Here is a 27,144-nt window from a genome sequence, read left to right as displayed (position 1 = left end):
TGCTTACCAATTTCTTGTTATTCACTTGGACATCGATGTCCTCATTTTAAGACACTGTTTTTCATTTTCTTTTTTACGTTTTCTGTTCTGCGCCCCAGACCGCTTCCCTCCTCTGTCCATTTTGGACATGTGACTGTGTGATATCACTTGACATAATAAAATATATATATTTTTTTACTCATTTCAAATGCTAAACAAACATTATTTTTCAACAAACATCATTTTAAAATTATTATTTTTTTCGTTTTATTCAAAAAGATTTTCAAAAAAGGTTTGGCACAACGGCGCCCCCTCCGTTGCAGCGCCCCTGTGCATTGCATATACTGCATAGGCCTACCCCATTTTTGCGCCACTGGGTAACCACCATTAAGAGAAAATCAAAGTTGTGCAGTTTACTGAAATTCATTAATCTAATTGTCACTTTCACATTATTTGCCATTTTGATCAATTTTTTTGATGACAGAAGTAGCTAATAGTGGCCAACATTTCAATAACAGTTTTCAAACCGGGTCCCCCGGGGGGTCTCTAGGGAATGCTAGGGGGTCCATGGAAAAACAGAATTAAAAAAAAAAAAAAAAAAGATTAAATAAAAAGGGTTAAATAAATAAATAAACAATTAGATTAAAATAAATGAGTAAATAAGTAAATAATGAATCTAACAGTTCAGTTATAATGAGTTAAAAACTCAATATATTTTCAGAATAATATTTTAGACATCTACAACAGTGCTTTCTGGTTCTGGAATCAGAGCCTTTTCAAGCCATGCTATATTCTGCCGGTATCACCACGGGAACCATTTCACTGTTTGTATTGCTCTGCTTGCAGCATTTCTCACAGTGAGTGTCATGGCGAACGAGCAAATCCATCCATAATTTTACAAATACTACTGTTGTTGTGTCATGGAATTTAGATTTAGTTATTTAGATCTCAAATATGTGCCTTGTATGTAAACATAATTTGTCAGTCTTTGGTTTTATTAATCTATTACTTGCTCCAGAGCAAATCGATTTGGCTAAGGGCAAAGTTAAGTTTATTAATTTTATATGCTGAACTGAAATCCTGTAGCCTAACTAGAGTGCTGCTTTTGTACTTTTGACTGAACTGTTTGCCTATGTTTATTTCCTATTGTACAAAGATATTTTACTTTTATAGTCTAATCTTTTTAAGTGACATGACATGTGGCCAAGTAGTGTCCCATACCATACTCTGAATTTGTGCTCTGCATTGTACCCATCCAAGTGCACATACACTGCGAACACACACCCGGGGCAGTGGGCAGACATTTTTTCCTGCAGCACCCGGGGAGTGATTGGGGGTTAGGAGCCTTGCTCAAGGGAACCTCAGATGTGGGTAATGAGAGTGGAAGAGAGCGCTGTTCATTCACTCTCCCCACCTATTTCCTGCCAGTACTGAGACTCAAACCTGCGACCTTCAGGTTACTAATTGTGATGAAGATATCTCTGGCTGTAGTCCATACACAGTATCATTGTCTGTAGCTGTGGAACCTGGGAGGGGGGGTTATCGCGTGTATTTAACACGTGTTGTGTGACCACATAATTCGTGAGCTTTGGCTTTACGTCGTATGCGATCTACTAAAACAGAGTTGATAAATTGTTGAAAATATTAGTGTATGCCCACCCTTAATTGTTAAAATGACAAAGATATCGCTTTCTCGGCAGACATTCAAACTGATTTTGTGATTATGAATATAAGACCTGAAGATGAAGGTAATGTCATTAATTGTGCCGTTCCACACCCGTAAGACCTTCGTTAATCTTCAGAACACAAATTAAGATATTTTTGTTGAAATCCGATGACTCAGTGAGGCCTCCATAGCCAGCAATGACATTTCCTCTCTCAAGATCCATTAATGTACTAAAAACATAGCTAAATCAGTTCATGTGATTATAGTGGTTCAATATTAATATTATAAAGCGACGAGAATATTTTTGGTGATAACAAAGGTCTTATGGGTGTGGAACGGCATGAGGGTGAGTAATAAATGACAGAATTTTCATTTGGGGGTGAACTAACCTTTTAATTTTCCCCTTAACCCAAATCGATTATGTACTCCAAATGAATTATATCTCATGTTTAACCACTATCTACATAAGAGCCAGCAGCAAATTCCTGAAGGACTGGCCCACTCTGAGCATTGAATGGGCGCTGACAGTCTGGAGCTCACATCTTGCGAAAGCATCTAAACAAATTGTAAAATAGGCGCTGTTTATGGAGTCACATATTTCAGGTTTAAATAACTACATTATTGCCTAAAACTCTTAAAACTACCTTCCATGACACAGCAACAGTAGTATTTATAAAAATAAAAAAATTTGGTGGATTTGCATTACAGTCGCCACAAGCGGAGTGATACAAACGGATGCAACCGTTCCAGTGCTGATACTGCGGGAATATCATATGGCTCTCAGCCAATCAGATTCGAGAACCAAAAAGGACTGTTGTATAAAGAGCAATATTGCACGGCTACTCTTGTGATATTGCTCATATTTTCCACAATATAAATTGGGTCTTTGTACAAGAAAATATATAGATGCCTTTTAAATTTAAAGATGCATGAGGATGATCATATTTGGGGGTCCATGGCATCTAAAAGACTAAAATATTTCTGACTTAAGTAACTAGGGCACTTTGGTAGACACTTTAATTTTTTGTAAAGGAACAGAGTTTGCAATGTTGTAACTGACTATTCTTTTATAATTTTATTAATGATATGCATTAACTATAAAAGGTCCCCTTATTTTCCCATATTGAAAGAGGCATGTCAACAAACACTTTCCAGCCCCTGAAAATTCGGGAAGGATGTTCTTTTTCCCAGATTCCAGCCCTGTGACCACAACGAGACGTGCAGACCAGCATATACCCTGTGTCTCATCCTTTTCCACAACCCAATGGAAAAAAACTGAGAATATTTCCCTGAAACTAACACGTGTGTGGACTGTGATTTCTTCTACTTTCTTCTGATTTCTACAGCAACCATTTAGAGTACACTTGAAGACTATTTAAACATATGCATACAATTCATATACGAATGAGATCCCATGGAATTATGCGAATTAACTACTAACTACTCGGCAAAAATGTAAAATAGTTCTAAAAGTGCAGTACAGTGAGTGTGTTGACCTTTCTCACTGTAATGTTTTGAAAATCACAATTACAGATCCTATGTAATACAATGAAGTTCAAGGAACTTCAGGTTTGAAGTTTCCCTTTTTGAATCCAGGGGATATTGAAGCGAGAGCAAACAACAGGGATAAAAGAGTTCATGCCATGCTCCATCTCCACTGTGTCCTTGAGGGAAACATTTGCTCTGGTGTAGTTTCCGGCTCAGGGACTGTTCCTGCCAGGTCTATTATACGTTGTGTTTGGACGAAAGGGTTTCTGTGAAATTCAATTTTGAATTTATTAGCATTGTTGGTGTATATGAATGAGGGAAGCAGATGGACATGTGCCAACTCTAATCTGCAGTAATCTCCTTCATCCTCCTGTTCAGAGATGATCTCTCCATCCCTCAGCTGCGGCTGAATGGACACATGGGACTTTGAAGAGATTGATCAGAGAAACATGCAAAGATCTTTTGCGTAGCACTGTGCTGATGCAGTACAATAAACATGAAGCTATAAACACACACACACGTGCATGTATCATTGCCCTGTCAAGACTCTTTAGGCAATAAAGAAGAAAAGATCTGTTTGCACACACTTGCCTCTTAAAGCACAATGAGTGTAACTATACATCTGAAGATGTCTTGATGTCTTTTTTTACCCACAGGGACTCCTGATCTAATCGTTACACCCTTCATTTATCAAGAGAGAAATCAATAAAATAAACAAAATCGGTCCATGACAAGGTTTTGGAGCTGAAGTGGTGCTGAGACTGAAATGGATTTTCTGCATCCAATAAAGGGGATTCGTACAAGCAGAATAGAAATCAATAAAATGTAATTATGGCCCACTGGACCTGGGAATGGCTGGAAACTGATCTGTCACCAAGGCCTTTAAGAGACGCATTACAGAAGGCTAATTTTATAACAGCTGAAATGAGTTTAGATGCGAGTGGGAAGGACAGCAGTCTGTCGCCAATACACAAACTGACAATTATATCAGGGCCATACAGTTCCATGTCAGCTTGTTTGACTTGCCTATATTGATATGCATTCTAAACCAACATGTTGCATGCATGCTTATAGACTGTTCTTCAATAACTATATGCCAAGAAAAAATATGCAGTTCTGCAGGGATAAAGCTAAAGCCTGTGAAATATCTAAATTATATTAGTAATTTAGTAATAATTAGTACTGTTCAAAAGTTTAGGTTGTTTAGTTTTCAAATCATTAAAAAAATCTTGAGTAAAAATAGGAATACTGTGAAATATCAATGCAATATATTTTTAAATTTAATTTATTCCTGATGGCAAAGCTGAATTTTCAGCATCATTACTCCTGTCTTCAGTGTCACATGATCCATCAGATATTCTAATATGCTGATTTGGTGGTTAAAGGATAAGTTCACCTTCAAATGAAAATTTCCCCAAGCTTTACTCTCCCCTCAAGCCCTCCTAGGTGTACAGTATGACTTTCTTCTTTCTGATGAACACAATCGGAGATATATTAATAAACATCCCGATGCATCTGAGCTTTATAATGGCAGTGAGTATGAAGCTGGAGAAAGTGCCTCCATCAACATCCATCCATCATAATCTAACTTCACATGGCTCCAGGGGGGTTAATAAAAGCCTTCTGAAGTGAAGCAATGCGTTTGTTTAAAAAAAAAAAAATCCATATTTAACAAGTTATGAAGTAAAATATCTAGATTCTGCCAGACCGCCTTCCGTATTGAACTTATGAATAAAGTGTAAACTGGCGTCATGTCAGTTAAGCTTTTTCCGTAAATTGAATAGGGAAGGCGTAGGATGTAAGCTTTTTGAACTGCTAGAGTTTTACACTTTCTTCATAAGTTGAATACGGAAGGTTTTCTGGCGGAAGCTATATATTTTACCTCATAACTTGTTAAATATGGATAGTTTTTATACAAACATATCGCTTCACTTCAGAAGGCTTTTATTACCCCCCTGGAGCTGTGTGAAATACATTTATGATGGATGGATGTGGATGGAGGCACTTTCTTCAGCTTTATACTCATTGATCTCGCTCAATGCCCTTATAAAGCTCGGATGTGTCAGGATATTTATTAATATATCTCTGATTGTGTTCATCAGAAAGAAGAAAGTCATATACACCTAGGATGGCTTGAGGGTGAGTAAAGCTTGGGGTGATTTTCATTTCAAAGTGAACTAATTCTTTAAGAAAAATTATAGTACATTATTATCTTATTTTTATAGTATAACATATCTTATTACATATCTTATTATTATAGTATATTATATTAAGTTTGGTTGCATTATTAAGAAACTTTAAAATATACCATGTTTGTCATTAGAAAAAATGTAATATACAAAATAAGGCTGTCATGGTCAGTCAAGCAAGAGCCATTCAAAACCGGAAATTTGCAATATAACAGACTGCATTTCATAGTGCACTGAGGGGAAAAAAGCAAGTCATGCAGGGAACAATCTTACAGCATGAATGGCCTGATATGAAGAGATCAGCCATCTTACAGACCATGCAGCATTTACGTAAAGAGAACCATCACCGGCATTCACAATGAATGAGTCTACACAAAGGACCACAGTACAAGAGAAGTGTATGGCAAAAGATGGATAGATGCTGAAAGATGTATAAATGGCTGATATTAAGCAATATACATAGAATAACTGTGTTAACTGGCATTGAAGGACCAGGAAACTCTGTGTGTAGACCGTTATAAGATGAGTCATTCAAGTGCCACAAGAGTGTCCTTGACCATACAAGGACTTCCGTATCTGCCTATCCCCACATTGCATGACTGTAAATGGTTCTAAGCACTCAAGTCAGTGCTGTATTTGTTGGTCTCCCACAGGAAAGTGGGCTGCTGACGTTGACTCTCCAGGAAATCCTCCTCTAGTGTAATTGGGGCTGGGCCAGACTTGTAAGGGCAAGTTGCTTAATGGTGTCTCCCATGACATCTCTAATGTTTTTCTCACTCAAGACCATGAGACCTGTTGCTAATTTTTATTTGCCTCACCGCTAGCAGAAGCATGATAAGGCAAAAATCAACCATTCTATTTTGTAGGTTTTTACTGAGGTACTGGAAAATGTTCAGGGAACACCCAAAGACACTCATTACTATTCTCATTAGGTTAATGTTTTCATCAAAGCTTGACTTTACCTTGCAAGCAACCCATCAGCAACCAACCTTAATCTTTTTTAAAAGTTGATGAGGATCCCTACTGACCATTAGCTTCTTGTTTGATTAAATGTAAGAGGTTACATCACCCTCCCTTTCCCTAATGAAAAAAAAAAACATGGTTAAACCAGCCTAAGCTGGTTTCCTGGTCTCCAAGTCTAATATTGTGCCTATACAAAGCGACCTTTGCAAATCCACGACCTTTGTGTCAGAAGAAGCACAAGCATGTGGATTGTCATAAATGGCATCAATTTCGTGTCGGGACTTGGGGACTTCATGTCGAGGTGGAGATTTTGTACATGCATATGGAAACTTACGATTCTTAGAAAAAAGGCCCACCTCTACATCTAACCTTCAATGGGGTGTAAGTAGAAAAAAATTAGATCATATTGATTCATACAAATTATCCACCACTCAGCTAAATCGCAAAATAGTTACAAACTGCAATGCGAGTGTGTTGGAAAAAAACATTTAAAAACTAAGATGAGCAAACCGTCTTAGGCTTGTTTTTTTTTAAGCAAGGAATACTATATCTGGATGTATTTGATAGTGATTATAAAGTTTTTTGCACTCTCTTACACATCGTTTTCACAACTGAAACTACTGCACAAAAAGTAATAATGGGAAATCAGTGGCAAATATGCAGAGGCATGAAAGCAAATGGCAAAAGATGTTTTGCTCTGCTCGGACTGAGAAGGTCCATATAAACAACATTAAAGAATGATGAGGATAAGGAAAAGTCACTGGCCTCAATATAAGAAATTGAAACTGGTCAGCATTTCACCTGAGTGTGTTAGCCTTTAACCCCTCAGAACAACAGAGGGGAGATGGCTTCTGGTGGAGTCACAGACAGAAAAGGTCTAAGAGAACTCAATACTGCAACCTTTATCAACAATAAAATACATCTACAGATGCTGGAGTGAAATTCTGACCTAAAACATAACAACAAACAAACAATAGACAAAACAACAAACTGCACACGTAAACTGAAATGTATGAAAATATTTTACAAAACTAGTTTCCATTTAAAATATCCAACATTCTCATGGGTCTGATTTTGAATCTTGTTCCTTGACACCAGAATGATTCGGACAGAATTAGTGATGCTCCTGCATGACATTTGTCTGTTCTGGCAAGTGCAGAAGGGTCAAATCAAGTTTCCTAAACATTTAGATATGAACACTGTTACATCAGTTAAATACAGACCAGCTCATCTGTTGATCAGATTGGTGTAAACTGGTGTCTTCTTGAATAAAGCATCTCATGGAGATCTTTGCGAATCACTCACAATGCATCTGACAACCAGACAATTATACTCTTGTGCTAAAGCAGAAACATAGGCCAAAAATATTCTCATAGTTTAGGTACAGACCAAAAAGCTAGGCCACTGAAATGAACCGGCTTTGATAAACTGGTATCCAAATGTTCTTTTAGACTGCTCCGGCAAGTTTCAATTGTCACAATTCATTTGGTTCTATCACATCACCAAATTCTCCTGCATTCCGTTCCTTCTTCATAACATCCCACGTTTCTTCGTCTCTACTTTGCATTTCCGAAACCACTTTCAAGAGTTCAGAAGAGGTAAAGGAGAAGTCACGGAACTCGTCCTGATTGATGGATGGGATGATGCCGTCATCAATGGGTGTAAGAGTAGGATCCTCTTGGGTGAAGTCTGGATCAAAATTATTCACATCTTCTGCAGTTTTCTGGGGATTTTAGATTTTAAAATATATAAATCTGCATTTACATTTACATATATATATATATATATATATATATATATATATATATATATATATATATATATATATATATATATATTTATTTATTTATTTATTTATTAATTTAATTTTTACACTCACAATTCTGGGCTTGAAAGGTGGGTCAAGCTCTCGCCGGTTTAGCTTGTCCCAGTCAATGCCAGTAAAAAATGCATGACTGGTTACAGCAGTCTCTCCACCCTCTGCAGCCACACAACCCAGACGGCGGGATGGATTCTTTGTCAGAAACTGAGTAAAATAAAACCAAAAACTTCGTCATCATGCATATATCTGTAAAACATGCACCTACTTTAAATGTGTAAAATGGTAATACACACCATATACTGTATATATTAGTTTGTTTCTAAAAACAAATTCACTAATAAAAAAAGAAAGTGCCCAAAGCTATTGAATGTTATGATATCAAATCTCCATAGTAGGATTAAACCTAAAATATCAGTAATCAGACTCAAGTCCTTCGAGAACGTGTATATAACACACAATCATTTGTGGGAGGTTGTGTCGAGAGTATCAATGTGTGCTATCAAATATAACTAAATCATATTAAATTAAATCAAATCAACTCCGGCCCTACTTCTATGGTCGTCTAAAACACAAACATGTACACACACACACACTTCAGGTAAATCTGACACCCATTATAAAGCGTAGCTGGGTACCATACGTCAACGACAAACTTGTTTTTCAGAGGGATCATCCAGTTTTACTGAGCAAAAACAACATAGAAAAAAACAATATAGCCTTTATTAAAATCCTATACCATTTTGTCTAAATGAATAAAATACTAAAATCAATTTTTTTTTTTTTTTTTTTTAAATGGTTCAAGTGAATTTAGGCATAATGTGCATTATAAAAAATGTATATTCATTTTGATTTGCTAAAGATTGCATTTAATGGCATTACTAGTGTTTTTAAGATTAACTTTAGGTGAGCATTAGATGACAATAAAGGTAATCTCAATGTAAAAATAAAAAATAAATAAAATATAAATATAAAATATTGGCCAATAACCTATGCCATATTGTCCATTGCTTCTTACAATGGTTTGTGTATATTTCTGGGCCGTCTACATCAGATAACAGCACAGCGGTGCAACAGGACGGAGGTCTGCTATTCCAAAATTAGAATGCTTTTTAGCCTCTCTATTGATCTATTCTTTGACTCTTGTAGGTCAATGTCATGTTGGATGTCCCAGGTTTTCAGTATTTTTCATCCCAAGCAAATATCAAGACATTCTGCTGTAGAATTTCCAGATTCAACTGGGAATTTAATGGTCCTTCAAAAATTGCATGTTAGGGAGAAAAAAAATCATCCCCAGTAATATTACCGGTACTATGCTTCACAGTGAGAGCAAACACTATAGAGTGAGAGCAGGGGGTTGTGTGCCTGTGTATATTTGATGTGAAGAGTCGTTATTTTTAGCTAGTCATGTGAGAGCAGTGGATTGTGGATCGAGGCTAAATATAGTTATGTAAGAGAGGGAAAGAGTACGAGGGACAGCAAGAGATCAGATGGGAGTTATTTACTGTTTACTGATGTTCATTGTTGCATGAACTGACAGTTTAAATCACACCATATGCCTCCCACTAATCAAGACATAAAAGCAGACACTGCTCTATTCAGGGCAATTCATGTCTGGACGACTCCAGGTCTCTAAAGCGAACACTGAGCAGCTCACCCCTTTCAATATGTTCACAGCATTTGTGCCGAGCCAGGAAGCGTAGACAATCTCTTCGGTTAGGATGGACTCAAAAAGGTCATCCTCATTCTCTGCCTCAAAGGGGGCGTGGCCAGATAGCATCTCATACAGAAGCACACCGAGAGCCCACCAATCAACCGACGGCCCGTACAGCATCTCCTGAAGGATCTATAGGAACATATAAAAATCACATTTATTACATTTAGGACATCCTACCATCCCTCTCTCACGCTCTCTCACACACCTTGATCACACATTTCTATACATTATCTATTCACCAAACATATTGACACCAATAGAAGCATACTGTTTATATCTAAAATACCTAGAGCAGCAGAAGACCACACTGTGGTCTCTTGTCAGCTAAGAAATTTGTAGCAATAGCCAACAATACATTGTATGGGTCAAAATTATCGATTTTTCTTTTATGCCAAAAATCATTAGGATATTAAATAAAGATCATTTTCCATTAAGATATTTTGTAAATTTGCTACTGTAAATATCAAAAAATTATTTTTGTGAGTGGATATGCACTGCTAAGGACTTCATTTAGACAACTTTAAAGGCAATTTTCTCCATATTTAGATTTTTATGCACCCTCAGATTCCAGATTTTCAAATAGTTGTATCTCGACCAAATATTGTCCAACAAACCATACATCAATGGAAAGCTTATTTATTCAGCTTTCAGATGATGTATAAATCTCAATTAAAAAAAAAAAAAAAAAAAAAAAAAAAAGAGCCTTATGACTGGTTTTGTGGTCCAGGGTCACGTTTTTTAAAATTGTTCATTTTGTATACTTGTTCATTATTAATTCATGTTCGTTAATGCATTCACTAATGTTTACAAATGAGAAATTCTTGTAAAGTGGTACTGTAATTTTAGTACTTGAACTTAAATGAAAATGAGAAATGACGCTTTGGCAAATAAAATACATTTTTCATGTATTATTTAATTTTTATTTTATTTCAGCTCAACATTGTGAAATAATTTATTAAATATTTGTAATATTAAGTATTTTTTTTTCCATTAAATATTTTTCTGTTAATAACATCAAAGCCAAAAAAGGATCCATATTTGTCTTGTGTGTTGCCATAGAAATAAATGATTTCAGTGAACGTGAACAACTCTGAGCAGAAATCTGAATTGGCATCTGATACTTAAAGTCCTTCTGACTCACTTCTGATTATGCTAGAATTCTGAGATGCATAATTTTGTGTGTGTTTTAGACAGCCGCTGAGTGCAAGATAGAATGTCATGAGTGTTTGAATCACCTCTGGAGCAATGTAATCAGGAGTTCCACAGAAGGTACCCGTGACAAGACCCTCAAACATTCCCTCCTTACACATGCCAAAATCAGCCAGTTTACAATGACCATCCTTATCCAGCAGAACGTTATCCAACTTCAGATCCCTGAAATAATACACATACACATATAACAATATGTCCATATTCAGACCATTATGGCAGAGAGAGAAAGAAAGAGAAATGTTGTGTTAATATTTTTGTTTACTTGGTAAATCACTTCTGCATGAAAAATCACTTGGTAAATCACTTCCTTCTTAAAGAAAAATTACAAATGGCACTTCATGTCAAAATGGTTATTTAGCTCTCACATACACTCAAAATAATGTTTATACTTTATCATGAATTCATATTCAGTCAACAGTAACTGCATGAGTGCTGATATTTTGCCATGTAAGCCAACTCATATTTTACTCTCTGCTTCAGTGCCGTTTCCCAGTCGAAGCAGTAAAGCACTACAGCTTTAAAGGTCCATGTGGTTTAAGGTATGTAATAATGGAAACGCTGAGGTAAAAATTAGTCTCACGGTGGTAATAAACCTCAGAGGACATAGGAGTGGTAATTAAAAAAAGGAAGTGTAAGGAAAACATTTCAGAGAATTCACAGAACAGAAAAGTTCAACCGAGAAACAAAATTTGTGTCATCATTTGCTCACCATCATGCTGTTCCAAACTCTTTCTTTCTTCCATAGAACACAAAAGAAGAATAGCAGTAGTTTGGAAAAGGCAGCTTGAACATTCATCTAATCTTCACCTTTTGTGTTCTATTGAACAAAGTGTTCGTAACATCATGGTAATGGTGAGTAAATGATGCAAGAATTGTCAATTTGGATGAAATATCTTTTTAATTTCTGTTTTGAGTGCATTTGTGCGTCTAACCTGTATATAATCCCTTTGCTGTGAAGGAATATGAGAGCAGACGTGATCTCCGCTGTGTAGAATCTGGCTCTGTTCTCCTCAAACTTCCTGGATTTCTGAATATGAAACATCAGATCTCCTCCATTCACAAACTCCATTACAAAGAACAAACGATCCTGTGAAAGGATTAAAACGTTAAGATAAATATTCCGCTATAAAACAACAATAAGCACTAGATTATCACCTACAACATTAAGAAATCCAGATTCATACAGGAAGTCTCTTAGAACAGTTCTTAAACCAAACAGACGGTAAAACCAGCATGTCAGAGCCATTTGAAGATTCATGGGAGAGCGAGATGTAGCAGAAACATAAGTGCTGTTTAGTCAGCAAAGTAGACTGTAGGAAACACAGGATTATGGGATTAGGATGGTTGGAAGGTGATCTAAAATCAAAAGCATCATAAATTTGAATTGAGAGCATACTTGAGTTTAGCACTGCATACTGTATGTATCAAACTCAGACCGCACACCCAGGGACCACCCATAGTCAGTTTACTGACCTTATGATCCGTGTTGCACACAAAGCTGGAAAGCAATTGTGAAAAGCAATCATTTTCAGATTGTGAAATAATCAGAAGGGTAAGATGTGGGAAGACGAAGGACAGGGTAATACTTAGTGCGCATTTACTGCAAAACTGACCATATTTTGATATGACTTTAGCATACCGGGTGATGATGCATAATCCAAAATATTAAAAGGTTCCATCGAATGAAAAACTGAATTTACCTCGGCATAGATGAATAAGAGTTCAGTACATGGAAATGACATACAGTGAGTCTCAGTGAGTCTCAAACACCATTGTTTCCTCCTTCTTATATAAATCTCATTTGTTTAAAAGACCTCCAAAAAACAGGCAAATCCAAACATACCACCGAACAGTTACATAACAGTCGGGATCATTAATATGTACGCCCCCAATATTTGCATATGCCAGCCCATGATCAAGGCAATACACATGGCAAAACGTCTGGATGTGTACAACTGAATCATCAGACTAGGTAAGCAAGCAAGAACAACAGCGAAAAATGGCAGATGGAGCAATAATAACTGACATGATCCATGATATGATGATATTTTTAGTGATATTTGTAAATTGTCTTTCTAAATGTTTTGTTAGCATGTTGCTAATGTACTGTTAAATGTAGTTAAAGTTATCATCGTTTCTTACTGTATTCACGGAGACAAGAGCCGTCGCTATTTTCATTATTAAACACTTGCAGACTGTATAATTCATAATCACAACTTCATCCTTTATAAATCTCTCCAACAGTGTGTAATGTTAGCCCATTAGCCACTATCAAACTCATTCAGAATCAAATGTAAACATCCAAATAAATACTGTACTCACAGGAATCGATGTATGCATGCAGCATGAATGACGAACACTTTGTAAAGATCCATTTTGAGGGTTATATTAGCTGTGTGAACTTTGTTTATGCTGGTTAAGGCAGTCGAGAACTCGGGGGTGGGGGAGCGCGAGATTTAAAGGGGCCGTGCACTGAATCGGTGTATATATAATTATGGCTCAAAATAGGCAGTTAAAAAAATTCATTAAAAAAAAAAAAATCTATGGGGTATTTTGAGCTGAAACTTCACAGACACGTTCAAGGGACACCTTAGACTTATATTACATCTTATTAAAATTATAATTTTGTCTGTTACAGAAAAAAAAAAAAAATTATGAAAGGAAGCAATTTTTACCTGAATACTGGGACAAGAATCCCACCAGGGAAAATTATTCCCAATTGTTATTTGATTTTTTTCATAATACAATAAATACATCTAACATTTTTAATTATTTATTTTTCTTAACTTAATTCATGTAACATGCTAAACCAAATATTCCATTAATTAATATTATAACTATATATTATATAATACAATAATAAATTATTTGGACAATTTAGGTGAATTTCCAATCAGAATTGATCACTTTTATTCAATCAAAAAATATGACAAATATCAGTTATGAGATGAGATTGAATGACTTCTATGGTCGAGAGCAAAATTAAACGTGGGGTAAGCAATATTTCAAAAACACTGTTTGGAAGTTAATTGGACCAACACAGGAATAAACAACAACAAGCGTGTATAGCCAATCAGCATTAGGGAGCGTAAGACGGTGAAGGAGAGAGAACGAGTAAGAGGAATATTTGAAGAAAGACTGCAGAAATAGAGATAAGGCACAATAAAAAAAAGAGAAAAGCTCAGAAGAAACACTGGAAAATTAAGGGTTATGACTAGGCAGGAGCTTTAGAACCTGCGTTAATATTAGAAAAACTTCCCAGGCCGGGTAGGATTGGAGGGTGAGTTTTGGAGGCGGAGCAATGATGAGAGGGGTGTGTTTGTTTGAGTGGATTTCAAATATCAACAATGCCCAGCGTTTTTGAAATATCACTTACCCCACCTTTAAAGATAATTTCTTCTGTGTTTCTGTATAACTGTTCAAAGGCCGGTACTCTTCCATATCAATCTGTTACTGTTTTATGATCCATTTCCAATTTATCCTCCCTTAAATCACATGTAAAACCTTAACTGACTTTGGTTGGCTGCTTTTAATCAGTAAGACGTTTACTTCCTGTCCAAGTGAGCGGTTCTTCACTAGGATATGCAAAGTGGACCAGATTTGCACTATAGCAAAACAGCATGGCACATCCACTAATGATCAAACCCATCACATTAACGAACATAGACACACACAATCATTATGAAACAGTCCCACACACCGCAGGCCCTCTGAGATCATTGATTTTTACCGCCGCATTGCATTGCTATCTCAAGTAACCTGGCCCCCGAAGGTCATGAGTGTGCTTTGTATGTCGCTCACGTGTGGAGGTTTAAGAGATTGATTGCGTGTGTCAGGGCTGTGAAGGAGCAGAGAAAAACCGGTTCATAAATTCCTTTCCTCATCACAATTACACTGTACACACAACAGTGAGACCTTGAGGATCTTCCTGTACATCCATGTTCACGTGAACTCTGCAGTAATAAATCCCTAGAGGTCATCATGTCAGATCTGTTCTGTTGGAATGAACATGAAGTCTGTCTTTAAATCCTTTTACAATCAGTGTTGTTAAAACCTTCTGTACACTTAAGGTAGAGTAAGTACATACAACACCGTAACCAAATGCCACAGAGTGTATAATATTTCAAGTGGGTCTGTATGATTGTAAAAGCTATGCTATGGGATTCGGTGACCTCTACATTATTCTACAGGCTTCAAGTAAAACATACAAGCAGATTATAGTGGACAGCTGACCTCTTACAACATACAAAAAGGGAAACTGCAAATACACAGAAAATGCCAAGCAGAATGTAACCCAGAACAAAACGCACTGATGATGTTTGACCTGTGCTTAATCCTCTACTGCCACCTACCGATGATGTGAAAAACTACATGCTCTTATTCAGAGAACATTGTATATACATAAAACTGCGGATGCTCTGCATATCCAAGCCCTTTGTAGACTCGCTAAATAATATTAACACTATAAATTCCTTTTCATACCATAAAGTGTTTGAGGTATATCATAAAGCTTACATGATAAAATATTGGTAATGTGTATGCAACTGTCCGTCATTTATTTATTTGCCAAACCACAGTAATTTTCTTCAAATTCTTACAACAGCTTTCCCGCCTATGCTCTGTTGTTATGTATCGTCATCACCGCCATGTGTTTGCGTATGTATGCGTTTCTCACCGGTGTCTGGAAGCAGCAGAAGAGCTGAGTGAGGTAAGGATGAGAGGAAGCGAGGGATAACACTCGTTTTTCTGTCATGGTGCACTCCACATCATCATCCTGCAGTATGATATCTTTCTTCAAGACCTTCACTGCAAACACTTGATCTGAACCATTCAACCGGACAAGCATCACCTATTTACACACAGTATCAACAGCATGACTTAAAAGCATGTCGGGGGTCTTTTCTTTAATTTGTAATGGCATATTCGGCCAGAATTATTTTAATATGAAACAGCACAGCCCACTGAGGCATATTACAATGTTTAGAAGTAATTAGTACTGCAATGATCTAATGTTTTTTTCAGAGCGTATCAGTTTTTCCAGTGTACAGCAAAAATAAATTAAAAAGGTTAGTTTTTTAAACATTAAGCATAGATTCAAGAGAGTAATATTTTTAAGCAGGTGAATGACTGTAACATGTATTTTATTTCAGAAAAGGATAAAAATGTGAATACTTTGTGTAAAAAATGTGTGCTACATGAACTTAGTAAATAGGGATAATATTAATATTACAGACCTTGCCAAAGCTGCCTTTTCCCAACACCTGCAGAAGTGTGAAGTTTGAGATTCCCAGTTTCCAACTCTGCTCTTTTTTAGATTCCTTTCGATCTCCTCTCACACTCATCGTCCGGAACTGAGTGTCCATACCTGTGAGACCCTGAGAAGAGAGAGAACAAGTGATTTTTTTTAAACTTCATTAGATTATTACTTGTTCAGCGCTATACATTTCACTATTATTCTGTGGATGGTCTTGTGCTACTTCTCTTATTTCATTGTTTACTTCCCTAAAGTTTTGTTTTGTCCTATTTTCCCTGCATGCAGCATTGTGAAACATCAATAAAGCACAATAAACTTCAACTGAGAGAGATTTACACAGACAATCAGATCACAAATTTTACTTTCTAAAAGATTGTGTGCACATGCGTGTATTTAACGTACCATGGAGTTGCGTTTGGTCATTCCTCCTGGCTGAAGGCCCATTTCTGCCAGTTTATTGGCCAGTTCAACATTGTTGACTCCACAATTGGGTGCAACATTTCCCTTACAGCGGATATGGACGTTCATTTTACAAACTACAGACATAAAAACACAACACACTAGATGAGCATCACAAAACAGTATGAATAAGACTGATGGGTTTCTGAGGAACAAGGAGTGTTGACAAAAAAGAAAAGAAGTGAGTACTTTTGCATTGCAATCCTTGCCGTACGAGGCCCCACAGCAGAGAGCCACAGTGGTCACAGAAGGTAGGAACCTTATAATTGTGGATGTTGAACTTATGGGGAATGTTTATACTGAAACCCTGATTTGTAGTCTGTAATGAAAAGGAACAAATGCATAATAAAAAAAAACTGAGTGTTTATTTATTTTTACATTTCAGCAATTCTTCTTCTGACTAGCAGGTGGAGAAATGGCATCTGTGTTTATCTGGACAAAGCCAGTAGTCATTTCTCCAACACACAGTTTGCAAGTTTCTCTGTAATTCTATGGGCAAAATTTCAAATAAAAAGCCCAAAGATGAAAAGCAAAACCAGATCAAATCATCTTGTGAAAATCCCCACACACTATAGGGTTAGGGTTGCGTGTTACCTGTTCCTTGGCAGGTTTCTTCATGCGTGGACACACCGTAACCACAAACTGATGGCATCGCTTGTGTACCACACAGGTGCACACTAACACACACAAACACACACAGCTGATTATAACCTACATTACAATGAATTTAAATACACATAATAATCATTAATACAGAGACAGAGTGTCTACTCACCTTGACATTGGTAGCCCTGTTTTCCAAAAACACCCCTGAAACACAAAGAAAACGCACATAATGTTTGTGAAAAGTTTGTGCAGTCACTGACTTTAAACATTTGGACATAAACATACCTGTAAAATACTTTTTACATAATGAACCCTATTTATGTTATGTGCAAGTTTTGATTATAATAATAAACTTTGTCTGTATAGAAAAGCCATTCTACATACAAAAGAAAGCGTCACCTAAACGGGGCTTGTCAATAAAATTTAGCCCACTTACCAAATAATGAACTCTGCATGACATTCTGCAATGTCTCAAATGTTACAAATAACTAATTTGTAGGAATATATGCCTGCAGCATGTCTCTGTCTCTTCGAAATTCAAATGGCAATCATTTATAACATTTTACGCATCACCTAGTGAGTTTATTAAAGATTTTAACCAATTTGATTATGCTTTCAGCTGCCAGTATGAGTGTAACAATCTCAGGGGTTTAAAATTTTCTTAGCGTTTAAATTCAACCTGCAGAATACCACAGATGCACAATTTTTAGATAATGCTGTTGTTAAAAACACTTACAAAAACCTTATTACAGGGACAGTTCCCATGCAAATGAATATTAATACCTTGCTCAAAGACTCATGATTACTCCTCAAGGGGATTTTAACTTGTACAGCTTCAGTTGCATGTTTTAAAATTCACAAAAAAAGTGTCAATTATAAAAAAGAATGTGTTAAAAAAGATGTGCATGTACGTGTTAAGTGCACTACCATATAAATTCTTTGCAGTGGAAGCAGAACGTTGGTTGCTTTAGGAAGGTCGACATGAACTTGTGCCCGTTAACTTGGTGGATTTTCCTTCGGACTGCCTGCTGCCGTACTCGATTAAATTCCTTGTAGGTACGTGCGTTTCCTCCAGCATCATCTAAAGACAAAGATACAGGAAAAAAAAATATTACTTCTTTATGAATCATGATGCATGATCTTTTTAGAACACATAGACATTTCCTGTAATGCAATGAAACATTCTTTTGAATATGTGAGGGGGGAACAGTGATAGATTGCAGGCCCCATAGTTCACTGCTATTATTAAGTCTAGTCTATTCTCTGAAGGCCTAACCACAGGCCTTTAAAGGAAGCCAGCTTTACACACTTCTGCACAGTGTGTGTGCGCGATTCACACATAGCGTACACTTCAAGCATGATGCTCAAGATGCTCTGACAGATGTCGATTTAAAAAAAACCTGTGACTGAAGTTGGCTTTGTGTGTCTTAGAGTACCACTAACATGTGTTGACAAGTCTGGTAGCAGTTTAACAGTTAGTAAACCAATATCTCAACAGCAAGGGGAGGAATTTAGGATTCCTTCTTTTAGTGAAAAGTGTATGTGTGTTTTTCCAGCATAATGGCCTAGACAGTGCAATTCATTTTACTCCATCAGTAGCTATGAAACAGACCCTGTGTGTTCTCGGTACGCTTCTATGTTCCCGTCGAAACAAGGTCAGATTGACTGTCGAATCAATGTTTTCAAATGACACTCAGTAAAAGTTCTACTTCCGCATAAAGAAATTTAAAAGAAAGAAAGACTGAGACAGAAAGAAAGAGCTATGCAAATGAGAGAGGAGGGACTTACCGTCTATAAATGAGCCTGTGAGATTAACATGGATGTAGACCTTACCCTCAGGCTCAAGGTCAACCTGCAACACAAACAGGAATTGAGAAAAACTTTTAAATTGCATTAAATATAACTTTAGATATTAAATACTAAATAAGCTATTCTTACTTTATTTACATTAAATATATTAAAAATTTGAATAATAGTGAAGTGATCAAAATGACAAAAATAGAAATAGTAAAGGTATGCAGTGACAAAAATGTTAAACAAATCAAACTTATAATTTAGATACTAGAACAGGCTTTCTGACCAACACACTTCTGTTTTTACAGTTATTTGTGACAAAGAAACACTTAAGAATGGAGTGTAACTACAAATAATAATAATAATAATAATAATAATAAATATAGCTGCAAGCAGCAATTACGGGGCCAAGCACAAAAAAACAGCACAAGAAGCCAGCCAACATGGCTGGGAGCATCAGACTAACAGCAACAGTGAGCAAATAAAGACCTAATAAGATAATTTTAGGCAAAAGAACTAAAAAAAAATATAAAAAAATGGGGATTTACCGGTTCATCACTTTTGACCAATAGGTGGCACTGTGTCCAAATTGTTGTGGTATGGTCAGAGTGATGTGACAATGACATTTGCAAAGTTTGGGGTCAATATGTCAAAGCATTGCAGAGATACAGCTTCAAGAGTCGTGCTCGGGTATACGAAAACAGTTTGACGAATTGACTTGAAATCCATAACTTTTTGTCGGCCTGGTCTGAAGATGATACGGTTTGATTTTGGTGAAAATCGGAGCAACGGTCTAGAAGGAGTTCGGAAAAGTAGGTTTTTAAAGAAAAACAATATGGCAGACAGTAAGTTCAGCCGACTATGGCAAACTACTGCCAAAATGTCTGATATGGGAAAATTGTTATCATTCGACTCGGCATGATGTCCCGAATCCTACGAGACCAACTTTATGATTTTTGGACAAACCCATCAGAAGTTATAAACAAAAATATTTTTCATATTTCCGCACCAGTAGGTGGCACTGAGCCAAAACACTGAAAGATGTCTCAGGTCATGCTTGTGATGACATGTACCAAATTTGGTCTGAATACGATAAAGCGTTGCGGAGATACAGCCTTATGTCTATTTTTGCAAGCACTACGTACAATTCATTCGCGTGTTTTTCGAAAGTGGTTTGAGAAATCAACTTGAATTCCATAACTTTTTGTCGGCATGGTCTGAAGATGATCTGGTTCAATTTTCATGAAAATCGGAGTAACGGCCTAGGAGGAGTTTGAAAAAGTGCAATCGATTCTTGACCCAAGGAATAAGAGGAAAAAATAATTTTGTTTCTAGCCCTTATGGTTCAGAAGTTATTAACATAAACATAAGTGCAATTTGGACAGCTGGTGGCGCTAGAGGGATTGAGTTAGAGACTCCAAATTTGGTATGGACATAGTTCAGACTGTCCTCTAACTGTGTGCCAAATTTCACAACTTTCCCGCAAAGGGGTTGTATGGGCTGCCATAGACTTCAAGAGCGGAAGAAGAAGAAGAAGAAGAAGAAGAAGAAGAAGAAATCTAACGATTACAATAGGTGCCTTCGCACCTTCAGTGCTTGGCCCCTAATAATAATAATAATAATATTCAATGACTACAGAAATTCCAATGACTTTTCTATGACCTAAGAAGCAATATCTGTGCCAAATTCAACCAATCATGCAAACACTGCTTTGTTGTCCAACACTGATAGCAGATGCACTTTTACACCACGGAAAATGTAAATGAGGTCAGGCAGAAGTGAAATATTAGAGCTGTACTTCAGTTTACTGTAGAGCAAAAAAGAGAAAAGAGATAAATGGAAAGACAAACTCAGAAATGGAAAGAGACAGTGAGAGATTAAGTGGGGTGTTCATGGGCCTGTGGTAAACTCGTCTGTGGAAAACCAATTTTGTGGGCATGTGTAGACCTGCATTTGATACAGAACTAAACCCTATGTGCTTGTGTGAGTGTCTTTTTATAGAATCATGGGTAAAAGAAATGTTCCAGATGATAATAATAATAATAATAATAATAATAATAACAAAAAAACACAACTACTTTTTTATATAAGAATTATGTTAATCTATGTAAATGTCCCTTTATTCAGATTTTGTGTTTTCATTTTTTGCACCTGACAGCATAAATTATTTTATTGTATATTTGCAGATAAAATAACTGGAAAATATAAAATATATTTTATGAAATATATTCTCTGAAAAATCTCAGAGCAATCTGATTTCATAGAAAATTTAAACAAAACAAAAAAAAAAAACAATGAAAAAACAAACAAAACAGAAAAAAAAAAAATCTTAAAAAGGTAATGCAAACACATCTGTTTGTAAAGCAACTTTCATTGGAGTTCAAATGAAATGGGTTTTTTTGACCACACATATACTTCCTTTCATTTGGTCTGAATTGAAAGTAGACCAATTCACACGGACTGTGTGGAGTCTCCATTTTTATACAATTTTTTTAATGCTAGTTTCACTGACTGATATTGCATAACAGAAACTGCTGGATTCCTAGAGGCAGTTCCCATATAAGCTAACACACACTTACTTTTGTGTAGTGTTTTGAACTGCAGGTTTCACTACATACCATTTGTCCCAAAAGCCTGAGGCTCTACACAAATACAGATACACACACACTGACAAACAAGAGACTGAACATTGGCGGCAAAATAAAAAAAAATAAAAAAATCCCACAGCCCAGACAGAATGAAAGTGGAGTTTCATTAATTAGTGGTTATGTGATCTGCAGCTGCAGAACCTGCAGAGGCTGTGTATCTCTGAGATTGACTAAACTTCATGTGGAACTCAATAGAAATTGGTCATACACACAGTAGTTCAAACGTTTGTGGTCAGTAAGAGTCTCTTATGCTCACCAAGGCTGCATTTATTTAATCAGATATACAGTAAAAACAGCCCGACTTGGTGCTTAAGAAACATTTCTTGTTATGATCAATGTTGAAAATAATATTTTTGTGGAAATTTATTTTTTTCAGGATTCTTTCATGAATTCAGATTCACATTCAGAACAGTATTTATTTGAAATAGAAATCTTTTCTAACAATGTAAATGAATCCTTGCTGAAATAAAGGGATAGTTCACCCAAAAATGAAAATACCGTCATCATTTACTTCCCCTCAAGTTGTTTCAAACCTGTATAAATTTCTTTGTTCTGCTGAACACAAATGAAGATATATGGAAGAATGTTTGTACCCAAGCAGATCTCGACCCCCATTGACTACCATAGTAGGAAAAAAAAAATGGTAGTCAATGGGGGGCGAGATCTGCTAGGTTACAAACATTCTTCCAAAAAATCTTCCTTTGTGTACAGCAGAACAGAGAAATTTATACAGGTTTGGAACAATTTGAGGGCGAGTAAAAAAAAAAAATTTGGGGTGAACTAATCCCTTTAAAGTATTAATTTCTTTTAATAAAACTGTATTGACCCCAAAATTTTGAATGGTAACGTATACTTTCATTACTGTAAACTGCAATACCAAAACCCCCGCTTCAGCCCTTAAAGATGTGATCCAGGTGTCACAGTCAAAACAAAGAATATTACACAAGCCAAAGGTATGTCCTCTACCAATTAATTCATGCACACTTTAGTCTGGTCTGACTAGATAACCCAATTTTTCCAGAATGGTTCTGTTCTGAGTCCCTTATCCTAACATTTTCTTTCTTATTTTAAACATTTAAACCAGAAACTTTTTGAATCTTGAGTGAAATTTGTTTTTAGATGCATACTGCACAGATTACATTGGTGGTTCTCAACCAGGGGTCTGGGGCCCACTCGAGGGGCCTCAACAAACTTCAAGGGGGCCTCAAGATGACTCAAAACAAGACAAAACAAGCATTGAAATAAGCTAAAACAACTAAAAATCAAGATATTATTAGGTTATATTTACTATTCTAGTTATAATCTCTAAAATATTTTATTGAGAAGTTGTGAGTGGGGGTGGTAGAGCAAAAGGTTGAGAGATCCACTGGTTTACATGATATTTCAAGCTGTGACAATGTCATACTTCATCCAAAACTACTGTAAACATTCCTTTAACAAACAATTCTATATTATGCATTATGTTTTTTTTTGTTTTTTTTGTTTGTTTTTTTTTTGGGGGGGGGGGGGGGTCCCTCATATTGAGATTACATTTGTAAAAAAAAAAAAAATTAAACAAGCACTTTAAACAAGTTAATAATTTAAAATATATACTTCCCCTTATACACAGTTTAACCTAAAATAACCCTGACTGATGCTAATAACAAAGTTTAAGTCCATGTTACTGTCCACTAGATGAACAAATGTTCAAATTTGTCAGGACACGTAAAACAAGACGATCGGTCGGTCTAAAAATAATGTTCCTGTGCACATGCATTATGGGAAAAGAGAACTAATGGTACTTGGGATGATTAATAAAGTTAGAAGAAGACTTTCACCACTTCTGCTGAGTACAGACAAGCAGTGTTGTGTGTGCATGTTTGGCCTGGTCACTGAAATGCTGACACTAAGTGTTTTATAACTACTGTTTTCCTAGTAGTTTGCAGCAGTGTTGAGTTAGCACGCACACTGAAATAAACTAGATCCGAGGGCGATGTGTAGACATGGAAATTGTGGTGTTCAGACCATACGATGATGCTAAAACCACAGAGCAAGATGTCAACGCGCCTACAGCGCAACCCACCTATAGAGAAACTGAGGGTCCAAACAGTACTGACTGACTTTGCATTAAGTCCTGACTTCCTTTCATTGAACACTGATCTTGAATTAGCATCTCTGTGTCTTGAACTGCAGTCAATCGCCTGATTCTGGATCAGCGTGCAATGCATTGCCGGACATATGGGTGTAAGTGTGAAGCCACTTCTGATGGTGGAAAATGATAACACTCATAACCTCTAAACATATCTGCTGTTCACACACACAGAAGAAAAACACAATGCACAAAACAAAAGAGATTAAAAGAAACAACACAACAGAATACAATAGAACAGAATAAAGAAAAGAACACCACGCAATACAACACAGCATGACAAAACAAAGATACACATCAAAATACAAGAGAAAGAACATTGAGGTTTAGGGGAAACCAGAGTGCTGAAACACCATTAGTTTAACCAACTAGAAATGAGCTTTACCGTAGCACCAGACTCTCGTTTTGTTTAATATAGAACACTAATATAACATTTGTATTAAAATAAACTTAATTAAATATATATATATATATATATATATATATATATATATATATATATATATATATATATATATATATATTTAAAAAAAGTAGAAATATCATAGCCACAGATAGAGAGGGCTGTAATGTGTTCCTACAGAAGACACAAAGATTGCACAAAAACAATGTATAGCCTACTTTGCCGAAACAACTAAAGCAACTTTAAAACTAAAACAGTATAGGCATATGTTGCTTATGTTATTGGTTTCCTTTGCCGTTTTGTGTTTCCGTTGTGGTTTTGAATAACAATTCCTAATTATTTACCATTTCATAGCATTCCTGCATCTCAAACAGTAGAGCATGGTGCTAATAATGCCAAGGTCGTGAGTTTGATTCCCAGGGAATATGAACAGATACAGCTATACCTTGAATGCATTGTAAAGCATTTTGCTCTACCAAATGCATAATTGCATACGTACATTTTGTTTAAAGACACAAGAAAGTTGGTGGGATGATGCATAATGATGCTCCCCAAGTCATTTTGTAGTATGCTGACTGTTTATGATGCAACACTATGGTTTTTGTCTTTAGTGTCCAACTAAGTATATATCAGTAATTCACAGATATAAACAATACTAATATATTTATTTTAGCATTATTAATTGCATTCTGGCCTCATCAACATGCACTTTTCTACAAACACAATACCACCAGTTAGATCCATAGACGCTCGGTCTGCCCCCTCAGAGCAAACATATCTGAACTGTTCCAACTATATGATTCAAAGTGTCAGATGTCAACATCATACATGTGGAAATGAAATCCCTACCAATTAAAAAGCAAATAAATTTCTCAGAATTTTGTTATCAGGCGAAGAAGAGCCATCTATATGATAAACATTCCTCACCCATCCTTCAAAAGACTCCTCTCTGTTCGTACTCTTCATCAGATCATCAAACTGGATGGTGCAGTTGGCCACGAAGTCATCGTACCCGATCGGTGCGTCATGAAAAACGGCCAACTCTAATTGCTTGCCGCTGTTGACGTTAACGGAGAACTCCTCGTTATAAGTGGGCATGTTGGTTTTTTGCTTGGTATGAGTCTGTCCGATTTTATACTCGTCCACTTTTACGATGATATACGGGTCCAAGGTCTGGTTCGCTTTGTTGAACATCACGGCGTGTCGCAAAGAGGTGGTCGTGGGCTTCAGGTCCACCGCCTCGCCGATGCGCAACTTCAGATACCCGTTAAACTTCATGATGTCCTCTAAACTGGAGCCTAGCAAATCTTATCCTAACTGACTTAGTGAATGTTGGACATTGTGTCACTTAAATGGGAGAGTGTAAATGCGCAAACGCACACCAGTTAAAAGCCTCTGCATCTGAAACAAGGCGCTGTTTAAAACACCTGCTTTGCGGAAGGACTGAAGCGAGAGGACTGAATAGGGAAGTGAAGGAGTTTACGCATGAATACACGTCTCCCTCAGGGGATTCAATCATAACAATAACAGTTTCTTTCAAGCTCTCTCTTCAAACCTTACTGTTTTATTTGTTACGCGAGGTATTAAGAGATCGGCTTTGTAAAGTTCTACTCGACACTATCACAATCCGTCCATATTTGCTGAAGTTTGAACTCCAACGCGTGTAAGATAAGAGCGGTCTTTAGGCTAACTTACTCATAAACTTCTGAGTATGTTTTAGGCAGACAAACTGAGCGATAGGGTGTTGCAGGAGAGAAACTTAGATATTTTTCTTTAAACAAAGACATGGGTGCACCATCTTTGAAGTAGTCCTACCTGCATGTGGAATATGTGGACAAGGAAAACACACCTGTTTTATTGTGAGCGTGACTCTGGAAACCTCCGCCACCTTTCGGCAGGATTTTCTAATGTACATTTATGTTGATTAACGGACGCGCGCACCTAGCGGTTTCGTAAAGGAATAACAGTCAAAAAGATTAAAGTCGTAATTTTATAATAGATAAAATTATTGATTATTTTATTGAATAAAATATGGAAGACATTTTAAATAAACAAATGAAAAGATGTATAATCAATAGTATAAAAAATAAATATTTATTGGAAGGTTAATATTAGCTAGGCTACTTAAAAGGGTTAGTTCACCCAAAAATGAAAATTATGTCATTTATTACTCACTCTCGTGTCGTTCCACACCTGTAAGACATTCGTTCATCTTCAGAACACAAATTAAGACATTTTTGATAAAATCTGATTGCTCAGTGAGCCCTCCATTGCTAGCAAGATCATTTCCTTTTTTCAATGCCCAGAAAGTTACTAAAACATATTTAAATCAGCTCATGTGAGTACAGAGGTTCAACCTTAATGTTATAAAGAGATGAGAATAATTTTTGTGTGCCAATAAAACAAAATAACGACTTTATTCAACAATACCTAGTGATGGGCGATTTCAAAACACTGCTTCATGAAGCTTCGAAGCTTTACGAATCATTTGTTTCGAATCAGTGGTTCGGAGCGCCAAAATCATGTGATTTCAGTAAACGAGGCTTCATTACGTCATAAGTGTTTCGAAATTTCAATAGTTCACGTGACTTTGGCCGTTTGATACACACTCCGAACCACTGAGTCGAAACAAAAGATTCATAAGATTCATGTTTTGAAATCGCCCATCACTAGATATTGTTGAATAAAGTAGCATTCTTTCTTTCTTTCTTTCTTTCTTTCTTTCTTTCTTTCTTTCTTTCTTTCTTTCTTTCTTTCTTTCTTTCTTTCTTTCTTTCTTTCTTTCTTTCTTTCTTTTTGGCACACAAAAAGCATTCTCG

At 36.3% G+C, this 27,144-nt stretch overlaps 1 protein-coding gene across 1 annotated transcript; it reads right to left on the bottom strand.

Annotated features, from left to right (window-relative positions):
- Nucleotides 1-7,184: 7,184 nt before the first annotated feature.
- On the bottom strand, nucleotides 7,185-26,182 carry prkcha (protein kinase C, eta, a). The gene is made up of 14 exons (XM_067386502.1): nucleotides 25,253-26,182; nucleotides 19,141-19,204; nucleotides 18,280-18,433; nucleotides 17,522-17,556; nucleotides 17,341-17,423; nucleotides 16,936-17,065; nucleotides 16,690-16,823; nucleotides 16,268-16,408; nucleotides 15,709-15,882; nucleotides 11,966-12,120; nucleotides 11,057-11,195; nucleotides 9,762-9,950; nucleotides 8,165-8,311; nucleotides 7,185-8,008 (listed from the first exon to the last, which is right to left on the bottom strand). Exons 1-14 carry the CDS (start codon nucleotides 25,601-25,603, stop codon nucleotides 7,760-7,762), a joined length of 2,145 nt encoding a protein of 714 aa, XP_067242603.1. The 5' UTR covers nucleotides 25,604-26,182; the 3' UTR covers nucleotides 7,185-7,759.
- Nucleotides 26,183-27,144: the final 962 nt, after the last annotated feature.

The sequence above is a fragment of the Chanodichthys erythropterus genome, chromosome 5 (genome assembly GCF_024489055.1).
Source record: "Chanodichthys erythropterus isolate Z2021 chromosome 5, ASM2448905v1, whole genome shotgun sequence".
Taxonomy (NCBI): domain Eukaryota; kingdom Metazoa; phylum Chordata; class Actinopteri; order Cypriniformes; family Xenocyprididae; genus Chanodichthys; species Chanodichthys erythropterus.
The sequence above is the reverse complement of the archived record's forward strand: the minus strand, read 5'-3'. Positions and strand labels throughout refer to the sequence as shown.

Coding starts and splice junctions, on each gene's coding strand:
- prkcha (XM_067386502.1), bottom strand. CDS start 25,603: ATGAAGTTTAACGGGTATCTGAAGTTGCGCATCGGCGAGGCGGTGGAC. Junction 19,205..25,252: donor AGGAGTCTTTTGAAGGATGG/GTGAGGAATGTT, acceptor TTTGTGTTGCAG/GTTGACCTTGAGCCTGAGGG. Junction 8,312..9,761: donor CTGTGAACATATTGAAAGGG/GTGAGCTGCTCA, acceptor TATTTTACTCAG/TTTCTGACAAAGAATCCATC.